This window comes from Salvelinus sp. IW2-2015, linkage group LG5, assembly GCF_002910315.2.
Source record: "Salvelinus sp. IW2-2015 linkage group LG5, ASM291031v2, whole genome shotgun sequence".
Classification (NCBI taxonomy): domain Eukaryota; kingdom Metazoa; phylum Chordata; class Actinopteri; order Salmoniformes; family Salmonidae; genus Salvelinus; species Salvelinus sp. IW2-2015.
In genome coordinates this window covers 4956436-4978119 of record NC_036844.1, presented here as the reverse complement: position 1 = coordinate 4978119, position 21684 = coordinate 4956436, and the positions used below count along the sequence as shown (strand labels likewise).

At 43.4% G+C, this 21684-nt stretch overlaps 1 protein-coding gene across 2 annotated transcripts in view; it reads right to left on the bottom strand.

Moving 5' to 3' along the window:
- The window catches only part of tnpo1 (transportin 1), a 61393-nt gene that overhangs the window by 7565 nt on the left and 32144 nt on the right, over positions 1–21684 (bottom strand). Inside the window, exons 8-24 of one of the 2 annotated variants that reach the window (XM_023987370.2) lie at positions 21157–21279; positions 20449–20567; positions 20003–20063; positions 19348–19525; positions 16507–16659; positions 16044–16269; positions 15539–15710; positions 14324–14410; positions 9940–10047; positions 9289–9447; positions 8059–8146; positions 7852–7950; positions 7639–7734; positions 3957–4032; positions 2601–2700; positions 2343–2417; positions 1576–1715 (exon numbers count right to left, since the gene is read on the bottom strand). In XM_023987370.2, coding sequence (XP_023843138.1) covers positions 1608–1715; positions 2343–2417; positions 2601–2700; positions 3957–4032; positions 7639–7734; positions 7852–7950; positions 8059–8146; positions 9289–9447; positions 9940–10047; positions 14324–14410; positions 15539–15710; positions 16044–16269; positions 16507–16659; positions 19348–19525; positions 20003–20063; positions 20449–20567; positions 21157–21279 — 2028 coding nt within the window. In that variant the 3' untranslated portion in view covers positions 1576–1607. Of the gene's footprint in view, positions 1–1575; positions 1716–2342; positions 2418–2600; positions 2701–3956; positions 4033–7638; positions 7735–7851; positions 7951–8058; positions 8147–9288; positions 9448–9939; positions 10048–14323; positions 14411–15538; positions 15711–16043; positions 16270–16506; positions 16660–19347; positions 19526–20002; positions 20064–20448; positions 20568–21156; positions 21280–21684 lie in introns of those variants that run through there. The other variant, XR_011479852.1, reaches the window with a different exon arrangement.

The following is a 21684-nucleotide window of genomic DNA, read 5'->3' as shown; positions in this document are numbered from 1 at the left end:
CTCCTGCAGCAAAGCACCCCCACAACATGATGCTGCCACCCCCGTGCTTCACGTTTGGGATGGTGTTCTTTGGCTTGCAAGCCTCCTCCTTTTTCCTCCAAACATAACAATGGTCATTATAGCCAATCAGTTAAATTTTTGTTTCATCAGACCAGAGGACATTTCTCCAAAAAGTACAATCTTTGTCCCCATGGGCAGTTGCAAACCGTAGTCTGGCTTTTTTTATGGCGGTTTTGGAGCAGTGCCTTCTTCCTTGCTGAGCGGCCATTCAGGTTATGTCGATATAGGCCTCGTTTTACTGTGGATATAGATACGTTTGTACCCGTTTCCTCCAGCATTTCCACAAGGTCCATTGCTGTTGTTCTGGGATTGATTTGCACTTTTCGCACCAAAGTCCATTCATCTCTAGGAGACAGAACGCATCTCCTTCCTGAGCGGTATGACGGCTGCGTGGTCCCATGGTGTTTATACTTGTGCACTATTGTTTGTACAGATGAACGTGGTAATTTCAGGCATTTGGAAATTGCTCCCAAAGATGAACCAGACTTGTGGAGGTCTACAATTGTTTTCCTGAGGTCTTGGCTGATTTCTTTTCATTTTCCCATGATGTCATGCAAAGAGGCACTGAGTTTGAAGGTAGGCCTTGAAATACATCCACACGTACACCTCCAATTGACTCAAATAATGTCAATTAGCCTATCAGAAGCTTCTAAAGCCATGACATCATTTTCTGGAATTTCCCAAGCTGTTTAAAGGCACAGTCAACTTAGCGTATGTAAACCTCTGACCCACTGGAATTGTGATACAGTGAATTATAAGTGAAATAACCTGTCTGTAAACAACTGTTGGAAAAATTACTTGTGTCATGCACAAAGTAGATGTCCTAACCGACTTGCCAAAACTATAGTTTGTAAGCAAGAAATTTGTGGCGTGGTTGAAAAACAAGTTAATGACTCAAAACTAAGTGTATGTAAACTTCCAACTTCAACTGTATATATCTGTGTATTGTTATTCTGTACAGGCTTCCCTGTTCTTTGTGGTTGAATCTGTGTTTGAAATTCACTGCTCGCCTGAAGGAGCTTACAGATAATTATATGTGTGGGGTACAGAGATGAGCTAGTCATTCAAAAATCATGTTAAAAACTATTATTTCACAGAGCGAGTCCATGCAACTTATGTGACTTGTTAAGCACATTTGTAACCAATAATTGAAGCTTGCCATAACAAAGGGGTTGAATACTTACTGACTAAAGACATTTAATTTTAAATTCATTTGTAAAAATGTCCAAAAACATAATTCCACTTTGACATTATAGGGTATTGTGTGTAGGCCAGTGACAAACAAAATCTCAATTTAATCCATTTTAAATTCACGCTGTAACACAACATAATGTGGAAAAAGTCAAAAGGGTGTGAATACTTTCTGAAGGTACTGTATATCAACTTCGTTTTGCTTGCTTATCGTTTTGCTCAAATAAGGTGGATGACAAACTGAGGAGATACGAAAATGCCTTATCCGATATCTCAGCTCTAATTAGATTTTCAACCATTTTTAAACATGAATGTGCGACTTACCCTCTTGAACAGGCCTGTTCCTATGGAAAGCGTTACACCCCGTAGAAGGCTGCCAGTCGTTCCTTCAGAGGCAGAGGGAACTGGTCTGAGAAACGCCCCCAGTTCTCCTCGCCCACCTGGTTCTTGAACCCATGGAGGATCTGAAAATATCAACACATAATTACAATGTACGCACAAAGCTATGCACACACATGCATTGTGGATCAGGATAATCTCATCTTCTCCTTTCTCACACACAGGTACTCAGTCTTGGCCCATGGTACATAGGCCTTTTCTCAATTGGAGTTTCTCAACTCCTGCGTCCTCGCTCCACCTTCCACGCTCGCCTCCTTTTGAAAAAGGTCAAAGGTAATCGAGGAGAGGTGGCGATGTGAAGGAACGTGGACGAAAATGTGCTTGTATGAAATAACTCCACTCGCGCGTCATCAGGCAAATTACGTTTACAGGGGTGGAATCCCCAAATAAAATGTGTAAAGTCATAAAACTAATGTGGCTAGTTGTGCAAGACATTTTATAGATCCACGTATAAGTAGGATATCATTTTTAAACGTTTGCATGCTTTTCTCCTTTGAGAAAACAACTGCTTCAAAGGGTGTGTGGCAGATGTCAAAACTGTTCCATAAAAGGACTGGCTATCATGGCTATCACCCGCTTACCTACTAAGAAATTGACACTCTCCTCAACTACTTACAAGTTTCCGGGTCACGGAAGAGAGTGGACGGAATTTTGCCCAAATGAAAAAGGCCACAGTCACGATCAGTTCTTACCTTGCCAAACATGTCACGCAGATCATCCTTTGGATTTACCCATGAGGCCACAGCATCACAGAAAAATATAAAATCCTGGAGGAAATGAGAAAAAGTCTGGCTTGAGACAACTTTTACAACTAACATCGTTCACTAAAAATGGGGCCATCTAACCAGTAATGCAGTTCCTTTATTTTTCTTAGTCCCCAACTGAATGGGCCATGAAAAGTGCAGTTCATACATTATCCTCAAGAGGGCAGCGTTGCCTAGGGGCCTCACCTGCACAACTCCTCCTGGGTTGACACTGATCATAGTGCAGATGCCTCGGAACGCTGAGTCTTTCTCCTCATTGTCTCTTATGTTACGTAAAGAGGTACACCTGCCAACAGGAAGAGCCACGTTTTACACCAGGCCAGAAGGGCTGCCTTTAAGTACTGCATAGAATTACAATTCAATACCCTTATAGCACTCTGAAGTTACCATTGCCTGCATTCAATAACTTACTTGTACAGGTATGCCATATTACTATTACTTTTCACTAATACATTCCTACACAATTCAAAAACATAAATTCCACTATGAAATGTCATGTATAAGTAAAATACATTTTAAAATACTACATATTGCCTCAAAGGGTTTTTGTTGATTATATGTTACTGTAAACATTTTAATAAATAGAACCTATAGTATATTAAATGTCAACTTTTTACTCTCTACATGTGGATTCAATCTACGACCTTTTAGATCTTTCGAAGACTTGATACTACCGGAAGTACTTTTACAAAGACTACTTAGTTCGGTACAACACATTCTTGTGGAGAGAAAAGGTATTTCTCTCCGGTTATCTAAAACAGTATCAGAATTGTGCATGCAGATCAAACAAACCTGTCCTCCTGAGACTGTGCGAAGGCACTTAACTCTATTCACTTACACGTGAGTCACTAAAGCTGCTTTATCACTTAAAATAACTTCACTTTGGCCGATAATGGCATTCAGGGAAGCCTTTACTAGAACTTTTTTGAGGAATTCTGGGATAAGCACGTGCAGCTGGAGGACTATTGGACGAGGGGGGGGGGGGGGGGTTTGGGTGGGGGGGGGGGGGGGGGGATTTAGGAATGATCTGGAAATGCTTTTGGGAATTCTTTGGGGAATGCGTCTGGAATTTTTGGGAAGCCGTTTGTTTTCCCTTTCTCGTTCTGAACCAGCAGGCATGTGACAATCTGAATCCCATGCACTAATTAGTAGTTACCGACAATTAACAACGACAACAAAAAAAGTAAAATAAATAAACCAATAATGTATCAAATACATGACGGTGCTACTGAGGCAAAAATAAAAATCACAGACTGAGGGGACCTAAAAGAGGACAGGATTAGTCACATGGTTGGCAATGCTTACAGACTGATTCAGGAGAAACAGAAAATACTTATTTTAGAAAGAAAGAGGGATGAAGAGAGAGAGAGAGCGAGAGAGAGAGAGCGAGAGCGAGAGCGAGAGCGAGAGCGAGAGCGAGAGCGAGAGCGAGAGCGAGAGCGAGAGAGAGAAAGACAGTGACAGGGAAAAGCGAGAATGACAGGACAGGGAGCGACAGACCCAGAGGAAATGAATAAAATAAAAATATTGAATAATACACACCAGGGTCTTATAAACTGCTGTAGCATCGGTGCCACCTCTTGAGGACAAACGTAACCAAGACGACCAATTGTTATTGCTAAGGTAACGCAATCACGGTTATACACCACCAAACGCCAACCAAGACATGAGCAATGAGGAGAAAAAAATAAAGAAAAAAAACAAACAAACAACTCAGAAACATAAATCAACAGAATCTGTGCATGATAATAAACAGAAGAATTCACTAGTGTTGATTATTACTGCCCCGCTCACTACTGGGGTGGAATTTAAGATAGTAAAAACAAAAAAATTATTTAAGGGAGAACACTTTGACGACACAATATCAATCAAACGGCAACATGCCTGCTCGGACGTCAGAAATACGACGTCAGAAATACGAATGGCGAAATGGCCCCTGTTCTCTTCCAACAAACTCCTCTCTCCAAAATAAAAAAAAGTGTAAATGTGAAGTCATTAGTTAACTGCCAGCGTGGAATGTTTACACGGTTATTATTCCTCTCAAAGTTGATAGCTGGGAATTGAGCTTTCATAGGGTTCTCCCTTAAACTCACAAAAAGGTTAATCTTTCCTTAAAGAAACAGAAACTTTTTTTTTTGGTTGGAAAGAAATGACATTACTCCAAGCCAACTACATGGAAGGAGACTAGTATCCAGCACAGCAGGTTCTTATGAAGAGGCAGAGAGGACCTAAGTTTAAGAGACACAAAACTATGCAACATTCTCATTAAGAAACAGGCATTTATGAACAGTCCAATGAGACATGCAGAAAGCAGATGATAGGCTCATTAGAAATCGAGTTCAGTGCAGGATAGGCTGATTCGTTTCAAATGAGGGTGGAGGGGAGGAGTTATAGCTATATATGGCCTCAAACCCAATCCACCTCAATTTTAGTGTTGATGTGACATTAAATGTGCTCTGAATGAACAAATTGGTGAGGTATAAGATAATCAACATTAATATATTTCTGAATGTTTTGATTGGTTAGGGGAAAAATTGAGATTGGGAAAACAAATGGAAACAGGGGTTTATGTTTCAAGTTATCATACTTAAATAGAATGGCAGTGGTCTGAGCTCAACAGCATAGTGCTATTGCTCCATCAATCCATCACGTATCCTGCATCAAACATTTGCCATCCTTTCACTAAACAACATTCAACATCTATTGGCAGATATGCATTCACATTTAAAAAAAACAGTAACTAAAAACAAATAAACTGACAAACAGAACAACATCTACAAATTCCCTTGTTTTCCTGGTAGGGTTAGTTAAGCAGGTTACACTTCACCCTCATTTTGGCTCAGCAGTTCTAGTTTAGGTCAGGCGGCCATTTTGGCTTTCCCAAGCACAGTTTACAATTCGAATAGAGCTTCTAAATAAGAGCAGAGTGTAACCGAAGGTTTGTTTGCTAAGTGTAGGTGCTATAACATTTGAACACCACAAAATTGTTTAGGGTGGGATTAGCTCTTTCCTCAAATCAGCAAAGAAGACTAGTTATTATTATTCATTACTATTATCCGAGTGTTCAGTAAACATTCAATTAACCGTATGAACTCTTTAAGCGTTTAACTATAAGTGAGGTTGGGAGACACTCATCTGTCTCAGTTAAGGCCTCAGCGTCAGCTACTGATGCTGCTCAACACTTCAACTTCCCTTGAATAGAAATACAGCTAGAAAAAGCTGACAACCACAGGTACAATAGAATCAATTCATTTCAGTTAATCACGCCAAGACTGTACACTTACAGGGTTCGCTCGGTTTTTTAAAAACTTTCCAAAGATTCTCAGTCCATAAGCTAGTTTTCCATCCAATTGGCGACAGATTTTCATGCTAATATTATAAAATCTGCATAAAAACAATATGCGCATTTTCACACCAGCGATGTGTTTCCATCAAATTGACTTGTTGCGGATAAAAGGCTATGCCTGATGACGTAGTGCATATAAAATAACGTTTGGGGTTAAATTCCCATGTAACGAATAAAGAAAAACAAGTTAAATTGGTTTCTATCGCATTTTCAACTCGACTGATGGTTTTATCACAACAAATGTTCCGTTATATTGCAAATGTGCCCACTCTGGTCTTCACATTTGTGTACTCTAACCAACAGCTTGCAGATAGCATGTAGGTATCCTACCTGCACTGTAAGAGCATACATTTTTTCCCCCTCGTCAAACAGCCATCAAGCATCGATCCTCATGTCACCAGAATAAGACCCTCAATATTTATTGGTAAGGAGCATCAAGCTCATCACCGTGCACATTCACCACCCTGTGAAGTTCATAACTTATTTCATCTGTAGCCTAATAAACTGCATGTATTTTCCGAGTCGTAGTGGGAGGACTACATAACATATTGCGTTACTCCAAGTTTAAATTCGATATGATGGTTATTATATCAATATTTGTGCATAAAGGGGTTTCAACCGTGCCTGGCTACCCAGACGCCTTGCCTCGGCCAAACGGTACACCACTCCCATGGACATCAGTTTCTTCTCTGAAATGAGTCTGGATCTGAGTACCTCCCTGACACCGAATGCGAACAAATTCAGGGCCATCCGATTGGTCCAGAAACTGATGGGTTGGGCCAGAGCCAGAACACACGTGGGTAAAGTGGCAGTTTGAAAAATCGTCATTGGCTTTGATAATCTGATTGGTTGGAGATGATACAATCGATGATGACTTTTGTACAATGCCCATCGTCACCACAAATTACTTCCAATGATTGCAGATTAAAGTATGTAGCGAATGAAAGAGCAGCGGAAGAATTTAGTGTGGGTCGCCAGTCTAGTTTCCGACACCATTTCTCGCACAACAAATTTTACCGACAAATAGACCACCTTGTCTAGCGTATTTTGTTTTGGCAACATTTGGAAAGTTTAGACAAAATGTGCAATTCCCATCAGGCCTGTCGTGACATTTTTTATCCGACATGTACTTTACTCGCATAAAAGGATTTCAGGAGGCCTCCCGAGTGAGCGGTCTATTGGCTCATCGCGCTCTAGCAACTCCTTGACGCAGCCCGGGTGCCTACAGGCTGACTTCGGTTGTCAGGTAAGGAGCGTGGTTTGGCGGGTCATGTTTTCGGAAGACGCATGACTCGACCTTCGCCTCTCCCAAGCCCGTTGGTGAGTTGCAGCGACGAGACAAGATCGTAATAATGAAATTGGGGAGAATAAATGTGTAAAAAAAAAAATATGTAATGGGTGGAAACCTGGTTCCCACCCATTACAATGGGTGGGAATCAATGTTGCTCTTTCCACCTGAGCAACATTTCATTTACTTCAGCATGGTTCCAACAGCCCATAAACAGAGCCTCTAAGCAATAGATCGGTTGGTAGGAAGAGTTGGAATATTTGGGCGAAACCGGCGAAACCTGTAAGGCATAGGGCTTGGGGAGGCTTTCAGATAGAGATGAATGGCCTCTCTCCAGTCAGAGGGTGCGTCCCAATAATCTCTCCTTCACCTGAAGTGTGCACTCGTTCACTACTCCCCAAAAATGTAAACGCTTTGGATTAGTCTTGGCACGGGCAATTTCCTGTCAAATCCATGAAGGGAAGTGAACAAGTGCACACTTTTGGAGAAGGGAGGGACGATTGGGACATGCTCAGAGCAGGCCTGATGGACCGTGCGACACCTCCCTGCGCTGTGGCTGGCGGGCTCAGCAAAGTGCCACCTTGTGGTACCTGTGTTCTCCAGCAGGGTCTTGGGGGTGTTGGGCCTGTTGATGATCTCAACCAGCTGGTGCAGCACCATGACCACATATGGTTGCATCTCAGCACCTGGGGAGAAGTGGAAAAAGGTCCGTGAGGGAGGCTGTGTGTGAGTGCGTGTGTGTGTTCATTAGAATGCATGTAAGCTGGTGTGTGTGACTTCTGTGACATTTTGCGGACACTCACCCATTTGTATAGATATCTCTCCGATTGCCCATGTTGCATTGTTGCACACCGATATCAATTCTGGGTTCAGATTAGTGCCTAATATAGGCATGAAATCAGCTGCATAGGAGAGAAAGAGGCTTTTACCATCGGTAAATGATAACCTGACATTTAGACTACTAAGCGGTGTGTTACTGCCAATGTGGATTAAGAGAAAAGAGTACTTACCAATGCATGGCTTTACATGCAGGAAACAAGCCTTAGTCAGGTCACCCAGCAGAGCAAAGGAGCTCTGACGCACCTCAGGCATTTTGTCCTGAGTGGGAGGAAGAGAGAGAAAAGAAAAAAGAAAGAAAGAGAGCGAGAGAGGGGGAGATGGAGAAAGGAAGAGAGAGAAAGCGAGGGAGAGAGAGAGGAAAAGAGTTGGGAGAGGAAACGATAAAGAGAGGAAGAGAGCGAGGAAAGAGGGGGAGAGAGAAAGAGGGAGAGTAGAGAGAATGTCGATAACTAATACAATTTTTTCGAAAAATAACATTTAATGTATAGTTACTTTACATTAGCGGCAGTGCCAAGACAGACAACTGTGATGGTAGCCTATGATTTAAAAAATAAGCCATTTCATCTAACATATCCAGGAAATGCATGATTGATATTTTGATGTGCAACCTTTGATGTTGGAGCCAGACTTATCTGATGTCTTTTTGGCTCTTCAGAGAATTTGCGGACATCTTCGTCCATATTGGCCTACAATATAGGCTATATTATTCACCACCGGAGGAAGTGGGAACTCAAAACACTTAGCGAGATTGCTAACTCTAAATACGATATTGTTGCTAGATAGCCATGTAGGCTAATTGATGAATCATTCTGTAAAGGTAGCCTGATGCCCGACACACATTTTCCAGTGCTAGGCCTAGGCTACTATTCACTGCAAATGGTGCGCTGCGCTCTGCGGGCGCATCAAAACCATACTAACTACAGCCTTCTCCGGATGTACTGGTGCTATGAACTCAATATTAATGAGGTGAGAAATACATGATTAAAAAAAATCACAGAAAGCTGTGATGAAAACGGTATTTTATAGTTGCTATGAAAACGGTATTTTTCCCACAATAGCATTTTGAGCAACGGTCATATGCTTGTGCTTCTCAGAATGCATCTCTCCCTCCTTGCGCAGAGTGGGGAGAGATTGAGCATGGCTCGCTCACACAGCAGCCGACAGCGAAACGGGATCAGGCAGATACAGTACCTTCGTAGCAGGAATCAACATATTCCATAGGCTATTCCTGTTGACCAAATAATGGTTTTAGAACAATCTACAGCAACTTTGTGTAGCAAAAAAAATAAAATAAAAAAACACTGAAAATGACCGATGTAAACTAAATGCGGCGGTAAGCGGAAGGCAAGGGCGGCAATTTTCGGTTTATCGTCACAGCTCTAGGTGAGGACACAGGTTACCTGCATGCACTGGTACATGAGCGTGAGGATGTTGCTACGTGCGACCAGCTGCTCGATGTTGCCACCCAACCCTTCAGCCAATCCACTGAGCAGGTCCAGGGCCACAATCATAAAGTCCTTATCAGGGGCCTCGTACTGGTCTGGCTGGGACTGGTGGAGCTGGATGGGGGGTGGGGGGGGGGGGTAGACAAGTGGTAGAGGGAGTGAGTGTGGATTAGAATTGGGAAAGGAGGGATTGTAAATAATTAGATGCCACATTCCCCAAGCATGACACCCTACTGCAAGCAGATAGTCTTCCGAACGTTCTCACACACAATCTGTGCCAATTGCCTCTCCATGGTGTGTTCAGTGCCAACTCATGCAGCCAGTTGGCACAAACAATATATTGCTTGCAGGCAAGAAAACAAGCATTGCGCTACACAAACAAAGTTACTCATGCAACAGATTGATTTAGGGGAGCCAGAATCCAGGCCAAACATTTACATCATTCACTAGACAGACACTTTGTAGGGTGTGGGCCTTTAAAAATGAATCTTATCCATTTTAGAATAAGGCTGTAACGTAACAAAAATGTGGATAAAGTCAAGGGGCCTGAATACTTTCCGAATGCACTGCATGTACACTGTGTGCGTGCGTGCCCGTGTGTCTCACCATAGTCTGAGCGAGGGTCTTCTGCACCAGGTTGACACAGCGCTGGTACACCGGCTCACAGTAGGGCAGGAAACCACTCTGGAGAGCCGTGGCTACTGACGACAGGCACTGAGAGAGCGAGAAAGAAGGACAGATGCGGGGGGGGGGGGAGAGTTGGGGGGGATTGAGAGAAAGGGGATGTGACAAGAGAGAACATAAGGTAAAGAAAGAATATTATACTTGATAACCTCAGTTACAGGAAGTAACTTATCGCTTTCCAGGGTAAGCATTTGTTGTCAGTAAAGAGTGAGAAACTCCCCTTGAGGCTAGTGGATTGGTCTGATCAGAGGACACTGAGTAGGGTTGCAAAAGGAGGGTATATTACTGGAAACCTTCAGAGTTTACCAGTAAACTCCCAGAATTGTGTTATCAGTCAAGGATTTTATTGAATCTACCACAATCTAGTGGCCCTTTTGGGTACATCAGATTATCACAGGTGTCGGTCATTATCTATGTGTGGCATGATCACATGTAAAGTATATTAAATAATTCAACAAGATGATTTTAAAATAAAAAATAATTACAAAGCTATAAAACATCCCAAATATAAACCCTAAATGAATACCATTGGGGTTTCATATGAGGGTTTCAATATGAAATATCCTTTATATTTTCTTACACACTTTTTTTACTACGTCAATATGTGACTCGTTTCAGGAAACTAGGCGTATGTCACGCATCACTACTTTACAGGAGAGGCTTTTGAACATATTTTTTATCAAAATGCATTTGCAGCATTTGCAGAAATGCCTTCTGGAACTTTCATGTGCCTTAATAACAAACTATGCCATCTGTAAATACAAATAAAATGGTTACATTACGAGCCTAGTTGGTTTAGACACAGAAAAAGTTCCCGCTAGCCATGATTGGCTGAGATAATGATGGGCTGGAGATGCCGGGTGATGAAATCGTAATTGGTCTGCCATGTAGCATTCTTCGGTCTATAACATGAGCTGCTCAGTATGTATAAGTTTATCCTTTCTAACACAGATTTTTTTGAAAGATATCACAAAGAACTGCATAAGAGTTGCTAATGCGCTCCACGTTCTGGAGAACAGAGTTTTGAAATCAGTGGAATGCCTGGTGAAAGCAGAGTATGATAGCTAAAGAGATGGAGAAATTCAGCCATTTGATTACAAATAATGTGGAGGGAGTCGAAAAGACAACACAAAAGGCTGTTGTATATAACAATTGTCTCCGGATAACATCTTCAAACTAAGGGCAACCGTGGCATCCATGACAGAGGGAGAAGCGTTCATCTATGTATACGGCTAAGAGAGTCTAGCTAGCTACATTCAGATATTATACGTTTCTAATTGTCAGAAAGTCATTTTTCATTTCTATTTAAAGTGTACTGTTAGCAAGCTAGCTAACGTTAGCTGGCTGGCTAGCTAACGTTACGTGTATGATCTCATGTAGTAATATTATTCATTTGCATTGCTAGTTATAGCCTAATGTTAGCTAGCTAACATTGAACCAAGCTAGTTTGTTAGCTTTAGCTACCAGCAGATTCATGCAGGGTAGTAATGTTATGAGTTGGGATTATGGTTCATTGTTTAGCTAGCTAGCTAGCTAGCTACTGCACATGTCTAAACAAAAAGACTCCACTATGCAAGTAACCATTTCACTGTACCGTTTGCATCTTGTGTCCTGTGCATGTGATAAATAAACTTTGATTTTATTTGATATAGTGCGTGTTTACCAGCGACGGTAATGTGAAGAACATGACCCGCACCAACATCATATTAGGATATAACGTTAGGCCAACGAGACAGTGTCCAAGTTCTAAAATTCTCCAATAGAATGCACTGCTTTTACTTCGTCAAACTCACAACCGTAAGCTATTTTCTGGAATTAGCTCACCATTAACTTGTAAAAAATGATCTCGTTGTCAGTTTATTTTCCTGTAATATTTAAATACAAATTAGCTAAATTTAAGACGTTGTCAGCTACAGTTGAAGTCGGAAGTTAACATTCACTTAGGTTGGAGTCATTAAAACTTGTTTTCCAACCACTCCACAAATTTCTTGTTAACAAATTATAGTTTTGGCAAGTCGGTTAGGAAATCTACTTTGTGCATGACAAGTAATTTTTACAACAATTGTTTATAGATAGATTATTTCACTTATCATTCACTGTATCACAATTCCAGTGGGTCAGAAGTTTACATACACTAAGTTGACTRTGGCTTTAGAAGCTTCTGATAGGCTAATTGACATAATTTGACTCAATTGGTGGTATACCTGTGGATGTATTTCAAGGCCTACCTTCAAACTCMGTGCCTCTTTGCTTGACATTATGGGAAAATCWAAAGAAATCAGCCAAGACCTCAACAAAAAAATTGTAGACCTCCACAAGTCTGGTTCATTCTTGGGAGCAATTTCCAAATGCCTGAAGTTACCACGTTCATCTGTACAAACAATAGTATGCAAGTATAAACAGCCATCATACCGCTCAGGAAGGAGACGCGTACTGTCTCCTAGAGATGAACGTACTTTGGTGCGAAAAGCGCAAACCAATCACAGAACAACATCAAAGGACCTTGTGAAGATGCTGGATGAAACAGGTACAAAAGTATCTATATCCACAGTAAAACGAGTCCTATATCGACAAAACCTGAAAGGCCGCTCAGCAAGGAAGAAGCCACTGCTCCAAAACCACCATAAAAAAGCCAGACTACGGTTTGCAACTGCACATGGGGACAAAAATCGTACTTTTTTGTAGAAATGTCCTCTGGTCTGATGAAACAAAAATAGAACTGTTTGGAGGAAAAAGGTGGAGGCTTGCAAGCCAAAGAACACCATCCCAAACGTGAAGCACGGGGGTGGCAGCATCATGTTGTGGGGGTGCTTTGCTGCAGGAGGGACTGGTGCACTTCACAAAATAGATGGCATCATGAGGGTGGAAAATTATGTGGATATATTGAAGCAACATCAAGACATCAGTCAGAAGTTAAAGCTTGGTCGCAAATGGGTCTTCCAAATGGACTACAAAGTCGAGGTATTGGTGTGGCCATCACAAAGCCCTGACCTCAATCCTATAGAAAATKTGTGGGCAGAACTGAAAAAGCGTGTGCGAGCAAGGAGGCCTACAAACCTGACTCAGTTACACCAGCTCTGTTAGGAGGAATGGGTCAAAATTCACCCAACTTATTGTGGGAAGCTTGTGGAAGGCTACCCAAAATGTTTGACCCAAGTTAAACAATGTAAAGGCAATGCTACCAAATACTAATTGAGTGTATGTAAACTTCTGACCCACTGGGAATGTGATGAAAGAAATAAAAGCTCAAAATAAAAAATTCTCTACTATTATTCTAACATGTCACATTCTTAAAATAAATTATCCTAACTGACCTACGACAGGGAATTTTTACTAGGATTAAATGTCAGGAATTGTGAAAAACTGAGTTTAAAAGTATTTGGCTACGGTGTATGTAAACATCAGACATCAACTGTATATGATGGTCATTATTTGAACTGTCTAACAAGCTAGAAACGAACCAAAACATTGATGTCATGCAGCCTGTTGTTTTTGTGTTTATAMTTTTTCATAACGACAAGTTCGATGTCGGATGACAATTGAATGTTCATGATGTCACAGCGACAACAGTCGACAGACATGTCGATAGACGTAGTATAAACCAGCCTTTAGTCTTGAAATCTTTGGTTGTTTAGTACACTACCGTACTCACTCCGTTTAGCACATGGCCTCATGTGAATCCTTAAAGGAGATGGGTGGGGTTAAGGCTTAAGAGGGTGCGTGAACGATGCTGAATGGGTGTAGACAAAGAAGGGCTCTCCAGTAGGTGTACCAAAAACATTTAAGGGACATTTTCTCAAAAGTGAAGTTACAAGTTTATCAACTTTAAAAGCAGAATAACTTTCCCATTGTTTCTCAACTGTAGTATATGATAACATTTTCTAGCTCTGAGTCTCTACTTTTATCCAATGTAAAAAAAAAAATGCATTTAAAATTTTGCTACATAAGGTCGAATCCTGCTGGTTGGTCACATGTTGTGAAAAAAGTCAATAGTTGGAAGAGTTGCAAAGTTAATTGAAAATAATTCCATTGTTGATTAGATTCTTATTTCATTATGTAGGATACTTCCTCTTGAACCATATGGTCTATCTATCTAATATAAACTCATGGACAATATGGACACAAACCCCCAAAAAATTAAGACTACCGTATATGAACAATAAAAAATACAAAAAGTTAATCAAGAATAGATTTCCAGATTTACAATAGATCGACATAGATTTTCTGTTAATTACCTCAATTACTTAAGATTCCGTTAACTTTGGTAAACTACCTGTAGCTTTGCAACCCTAATGGTGAGGCTCACCTCTAGTAAAGGGAACAGATCCTTGTCTTCATCCTTCAACTGGTTCCATTTTGCTATCAGTGGAGGCATCAGCATCTGAATGTACTCCTAAACACATACAGTAGTACACACATTAGCAATCACAATCCGACAGACACCTGAAAGGGGAAATCAAATGCAAGTGCAGATTTTGTATTGCTCAAGTCATTGTGGTGTGTGTGGGAGACATTGGCGAAATGTATGTGTGTGTGTCTAGGAATTTTTCTCGTCTTTAAAGGAACAATTTCTTTCTTCTCCCCCCCCCACACATTTTGGGGTCACAGTGCATCTGCCTCGCCGGCTCTTTCACTTCGTTAATGATGCAAGTGTTTTAGTTCTTCGGTCTGTTGCATGTAGAATATCCTCAAGATGATTTGGTCTCCAGAGAAGGTACCGTGTCGGCATTTAAAAAGCTGTAGTGTACCCTTACAAACAAACGGGCCATAGCCGAGGCACTTTCATGGGTATATGAACACGGAAAATACAACTTAATTGCCTGGCCCTACTGTAGCATACATGCCTAATAGGACTATTATTCTGCAGTGTGAATTGATGTGGAATTGTGCGAGGGCGGGGGGGGTCTACTAAACTAAAATATGTTATTGTTTTAATTCTTAAGAGTCTGACGCACCAGCGCATCAATCTAAATAAAAWWAAWWAAAAAAATTCCCATCAAAATCCTTCAGTTTAAGCTGGAGATATTTTTTGCACGGGCTCTGTCTCAATCCACCGCATCCGCCTATGTCGGTCTTCCACATCTGCAGTGGAAGGTGGCCGAGCTACAGCAGTGTTCGTCAGCCCATGAATCATCCTAAAAATCGGTCTTCTCACGAAAACGTCTGTAGCCTCCAAAAGGTTTGGCCTCTGTGGAAAGGGGACTCTCACGAACACGAAGGTGTTCTCCGTTTTCCTCTACAACCCCCACAAGTTTCACGGGACTCGTCTGAAGGTAACCCATACAAATGAATGGAAGTATGAAGGTACAGTCATTTAGTTTCGGGATGTCTCATGGTCTGACAAACACCACTGTAGCTCGGCCCCTTCCACCGCAGATGCGGAAGGCCGACATTGGCGGATGCGGTCGATTGAGAAACAGCCCATGCAACAACAACAAAAACTGATCTCTCTAGCTTAAACGTTAAGAAAAATGTTCCATTTATCACATCCCTAGTATCTGTGTTGCGCGTCTGTGTGTACCGGCTTGTTGAGGTGGTGTCCCACAGAGTCAGCGAGCGTCCCTATAGCGTCGTACAGTATGAGCAGGTTCTTGTGTTGGTACTTGCTGAAGGCAAACACCAGAGTGTCCAAAATATAAGCCAGGTAGGGAACCAACTCTGTACACGCCTCCTCTTCCAGAGTGGCAAAGGCACTGAGATGGGAGAGAAGAGAGGAGAGAGGAGCGAGAGAAAGGGGTCAGAGAAAAATAAAGGGTCATTTGGAACGTCACTTCGCAATCAAGTTAAAAAAAAAACACATTTGATTGGGTCAACCAAACATCACAATGATCATCATCTTTACTTCCACTCCCAAGGACAGTCATCACCAGCTTGAGTGGGAAAACCAAAAGCCACTTATTGCTGGCTATCTATCGATCATTTACAAAAAAGAAGATGGGGGGGGGGGAAAGGACACATCTGGTCAAAAGTAACCACAGCAAGCCACACACTGACCGCAACTGAACCACAGTCAACCTCCCTCTCACCTGCAGGCGGCCTCCTGCACCCTCTTGTTGGAGTCCAGGATGCGTTTGAGCAGCTCAGTCATCAGGGGCTTCAGGTAGGTGTCAGGTGGCTGGCTGACCACCCAGTGGGCATAGCGACTCAGGGTCCAGCAGGTGATGGAGCGCACCAGGGCCTTCTTATCACTCAGACACTGCACTAGGTGGGGGATGAGCTCTGGCAGGTAGGTAATCATACCCTGCATACAACCTGGGAGGACAAAGGTGGGTGTTATTTTTATAATTAACATGTATGCCAATGATGTCTGCTGGTTTCAAAGTTTACATATAGAAGATATTCTAGCACTCCCAGGTGATTCTCATCCTCCCTCCAAAGTCTCATTCTCCCATCTCTTTCGGCATAACACTTCTTTCCCTTTCTCTCCCCTCGGGTTTCCAGTAGTCGCCCCCCGAGCTCAGGGGTTAGGGTACTATAACAGGGCCTTACCCTCAGCAATGGCCCCCAGAACAAGTATTCCAGACTCCTTGATGACCCACTCTGGGTGGAAGAGGAGCTCTTTGAGGAGAGGCAGGATAGGGAGGAGCAGGTCATCTCTGAACACGTTAGCCAACACATCCAACGCCGCTGCTGAACACTTACCTGAAAACAGAGAGAGAGAAGGACATGTAAGTATAGAGAGGGGTACACAGACAAGCACCCTTGCCCACAAAAAAAGGTCAATAATATCTTTGGCAAATTGTACATATGTGGGGTAAGGCTGGAARAGAGACAGCAAGAGCAAGACAAAAACAGAGGCTGGCAATAAGATAGCATTGAATGATATGTATTCCGCTATTAGCAAACAATTAGCAAACAAGAAAACGCTCACCCAGAGGCGGCGTTCCTAGTAGCCGGAGACTTAAACGCAAGGAAACTTAAATACGTTTTACCAAATGTCTCTCAGCATGTTAAATGTGCAACCAGAGGGAAAAAATAATAATACAAATAAATAAAACTGCACCACCTTTACTTCACACACAGAGATGCATACAAAGCTCTCTCTCGCCCTCCATTTGGCAAATCTGACCATAATACTATCCTCCTRATTCCTGCTTACAAGCAAATATTAAAAGCAGGAAGCACCAGTGACTACATCAATAAAAAAGTGGTCAGATGAAGCAGATGCTAAGCTACAGGACTGTTTTGCTAGCACAGACTGAAATATGTTCCGGGATTCCTCCGATGCCATTGAGGAGTACACCACATCAGTCATTGGCTTCATCAATAAGTGCATCGATGACATCATCCCCACAGTGACCGTACATACATACCCCAACCAGAAGCCATGGATTACAGGCAACATCCACACTGAGCTAAAGGGTAGAGCTGCCGCTTTCAAGGAGCGGGACTCTAACCTGGAAGCTTATAAGAAATCCCGCTATGCCCTCCGACAAACCATCAAACAGGCAAAGTGTCAATACAGGACTAAGATCGAATCGTACTACACCGGCTCTGACGCTCGTCGGATGTGGAAGGACTTGCAAACCATTACAGWCTACAAAGGGAAGCACAGCCAAGATCTGCCCAGTGACACGAGCCTACCAGACGAGCTACATTACTTCTATGCTCGCTTCGAGGCAAATAACACTGAAACATGCAWGAGAGCACCAGCTATTCCGGAAAACTGTGTGCTCACGCTCTCCGCAGCCGATGTGAGTAAGGTTAACATTCACAAGGCCGCAGGGCCAGATGGATTACCAGGACGCGTACTGCGAGCATGTGCTGACCAACTGGCCAGTGTCTTCACTGACATTTTCAACCTMTCCCTGTCCTAGTCTGTAACACTAACACGATGTAAGCAGACCACCATAGTGTCTGTGCCCAATAACACTAAGGTAACCTGCCTAAATGACTACCGACCCGTAGCACTCACATCTGTAGCCATGAAGTGCTTTGAAAGGCTGGTCATGGCTCACATCAACACCATTATCCCAGAAACCCTAGACCCACTCMAATTTGCCCCAACAGATCCACCCCAACAGATCCACAGATGATGCAATCTCTATTGCACTCCACACTGCCCTTTCCCACCTGGACAAAAGGAACACCTATGTGAGAATGCTATTCATTGACTACAGCYCAGCTTTCAACACCATAGTGCCCACAAAGCTCATCACTAAGCTAAGAACCCTGGRACTAAACACCTCCCTCTGCAACTGGATCCTGGACTTCCTGACGAGCCGCCCCCAAGTGGTAAGGGTAGGTAACAACACATCCGCCACGCTGATCCTCAACACAGGGGCCCCTCCTGTATTCCCTGTTCACTCATGACTGCATGGCCAGGCAGGACTCCAACACCATCATTAAGTTTACCGATGACACAACAACGACGAGACAGCCTATAGGGTGGTGGTCAGAGACCTGGCCATGTGGTACCAGGACAACAACCTCTCCCTCAACATGATCAAGACAAAAGGAAATGATTGTGGACTACAGGAAAAAGAGGACCGAACCGAGCACGCCCCCATTCTCATCGACGCGGCTGCAGTGGAGCAAGTTTAGAGCTTCATGTTCCTTGGTGTCCACATCAACAACAAACTAGAATGGTCCAAACACACCAAGACAGTCGTGAAGAGGGCACGACAAAACCTATTCCCCCTCAGGAGACTGAAAAGATTTGGCCTGGGTCCTCAGATCCTCAAAATGTTCTACAGCTGCACCAGAGAGCATCCTGACTGGTTGCGTCACTGCCTGGTATGGCAACTGCTCGGCCTCCGACCGCAAGGCACTACAGAGGGTAGTGCGAACGGCCCAGTACATCACCCGATACCAGGCAGTGTCAGAGGAAGGCCCTAAAAATTGTCAAAGACTCCAGCCACCCTAGTCATAGATTGTTCTCTCTGCTACCGCATGGCAAGCGGTACCGGAACGCCAAGTATAGGTCCAAGAGGCTTCTAAACAGCTTCTACCCCCAAGCCATAAGAACTTGAACACCTAATCAAATGGCTAGCCAGACTATTTGCATTGCCCCCCTTTTTTTGCACCGCTGCTACTCTGTTGTTATCATCTATGCATAGTTACTTTAATAACTCTACCTTCATGTACATATTACCTCAACTAACCGGTGCAGGTACCCCCCTGTATATAGTCTCGCTATTGTTATTTTACTGCTGCTCTTTAATTAGTTGTTATTTTTATTTCTTATTCTTATCCATATTTTTTTTTAAATGCTTTGTTGGTTAGGGGCTCGTAAGTAAGCATTTCACTGTAAGGTCTACACTTGTTGTATTCGGCCCATGTGACTAATACAATTTGATTTGAAAAACAGATAAACAGAGGTCCACTCACGGAGGTTCCAGTCAGAGATGGTGTCATCATCTTCCAGGTCATCGTCTTCATCGTCGTCTTCCTCAATGCCGTCCCGGTCACCCTCGTGTTGCTGGGCAACCGTACGGGAGCGGTGGAACCTGGGCCTGATGTCCTGCTCGTTGTCAGGGATGGCCTCATCATCTTCCTCCACGTCACCCTGACACACACTCTCACAGTTAGTTAAACACACAAGTCTCACAAAAACACAAAGTTAGACACTCGCAAGTGTACACAGACACACACACACACACACACACACACACACACGGGTGCAATTCTAATTATTTATACTACTTTAAGACATAGTGCCGCCTTTAGGCTGTCGCTGTCAGTTCACCTATCAGACTATAATCTTACAAGCAGACAGAGACCCATACATATTTATGCATCTTTAAAAATGTATATAATTGTAACCATAGTGACAGGTCAGTGACGGGTGATACTCAAACCTCAGGACCAACACATACCCAAGGTTGAGACACAGCCACAAGATTGATATGCCTTGCAATACCCTCCACCCTCTCCCAGGGTTGAGGTGTGATGTGTCTAGTACATCTTAATCACAGCCTCCAGTCCAGCAGCAGTCTAGCAGCCCATAGATCCATTCCCAGGCTCACACTCAGAGCAGACTGACCTTGAGCAGAATGATGTCGATCTCCGAGTACTTCATCCCGTTGACGAGCACCGGAGTCAGTCTGAAAACAGACAGGGGACGGAGGGTAGGGGAGAGGACAGGCCACACTAATACGCCAGCATTGTCACCACCGTGTAACAGATGACTAACAGCACTAACAGCCATGTCTATTGAGCAATGGCCGGGGTGACAGGATGAGGACAGTACACCCAGGGGTGAGGTCTAGAACGACTTAGTGTGGGATTGGAGCAAATGTTATAGCTAAAGCTTTGATATGGAGGCTGGTGTTGTAATGTCCATGTGTCACAAAGCATTTGTGCTGCTATGACTGTCTTTGCTTTCCCATATGCCATCGCTAACATTCTTGTAGTATCATCTGTGAGATGTTCTCTCGCTGTGTGTGTGTGTGTGTGTGTGTATATATATATATATATAGTGTTACTCACTTGGAGAGGTGGTTACACAGAACGTCCTTACATACAGGCTGTTCAGCCAGGGTCAGCCAGAACTCACAGGCCTCCAGAGCCACRTTCTCATCCTGGTCCTGAGTCCTCTGCAGCATGTACTGAGGAGGAGAGGACCAGGGGAAAATGTGTCCTTTTACATTATACTTGTAGTGCACTTCCTCCATCAATATTCATGATCCATTCCAAGGCCACAAGCTGGGCAGCCACAATCACCCAACTGATTATGGATCAAGTTGGCTGGGAAATATAGCTTTTGGCCACTAGGTGGCATCTTGAGCTCATTTGATGAAAGACTTAGCTGAACCTATTCTATTGGTTGTTTTTCTCCTTCTTTCATCTCTAATATCCTCCCACGCCTCTCCCTCCATCTCAACCACCTACTCCCCCCACGGCTCTTCCTCCATCTCAACGCCTACATCCCTCCCACGCCCGTCTCCCTCCATCTCAACCGCCTACATCCCTCCATCTCAACCGCCACATCCCTCCCACGCCCTCTCCCTCCATCTCAACCGCCTATATCCCTCCCCCAGCCCTACGCACCCAGCCCCAGTCCTACGCCACCAGCCCCAGTCCTACGCCACCCACCGCCACCAGTTACCCTCGCATCCCGCCCAGTCTTACGCCCCAGTCCTAACGCCCAGTCCTACGCCAACCAACCCCAGTCCTACGCCCCAGCCCTAGTCTCACCTCTATAATGTTGTGCATGTGTGGTAGGAGACGGTCCATGCGGACCTCCAGCAGCATGACAAGAGCTCTGCACACGTTCTTCCTCACCTCCGGTTCTTCATCGGTCGCCAAGGCAAATAGGTTCTACAGGGAGGGAAGGGGGTCAAACATCGTACACCTATGTACCCATACTAGTCTCAAAGGGACTACCATTCCTCACTTGACATTATTTGTTAAAAAAAATATTATAATAATCCCATTACTATTGAATCACATTTCCAATCTAAAAGACAAAGGGAAGGAGACGAGATGAGGACACATTTTAGGGCAATTGAGATAGAGCCAAGGAAAGGTTACTTGAGTWCAGACATGAATGTCTTCATGTGCGTCCTGAGGTCTGGCCTGTRCCACTTACGACTACTGAGCCTCTAGCCATCTCCCGACCACCTGAGCCTCTACTGACCACGGCCATCTCCTTTTACTCAAATCCTGTTATCAACTCTGTCCYTCTGCCTGTTATCACATAAAGAACTCCAGTGAAAATAGCTC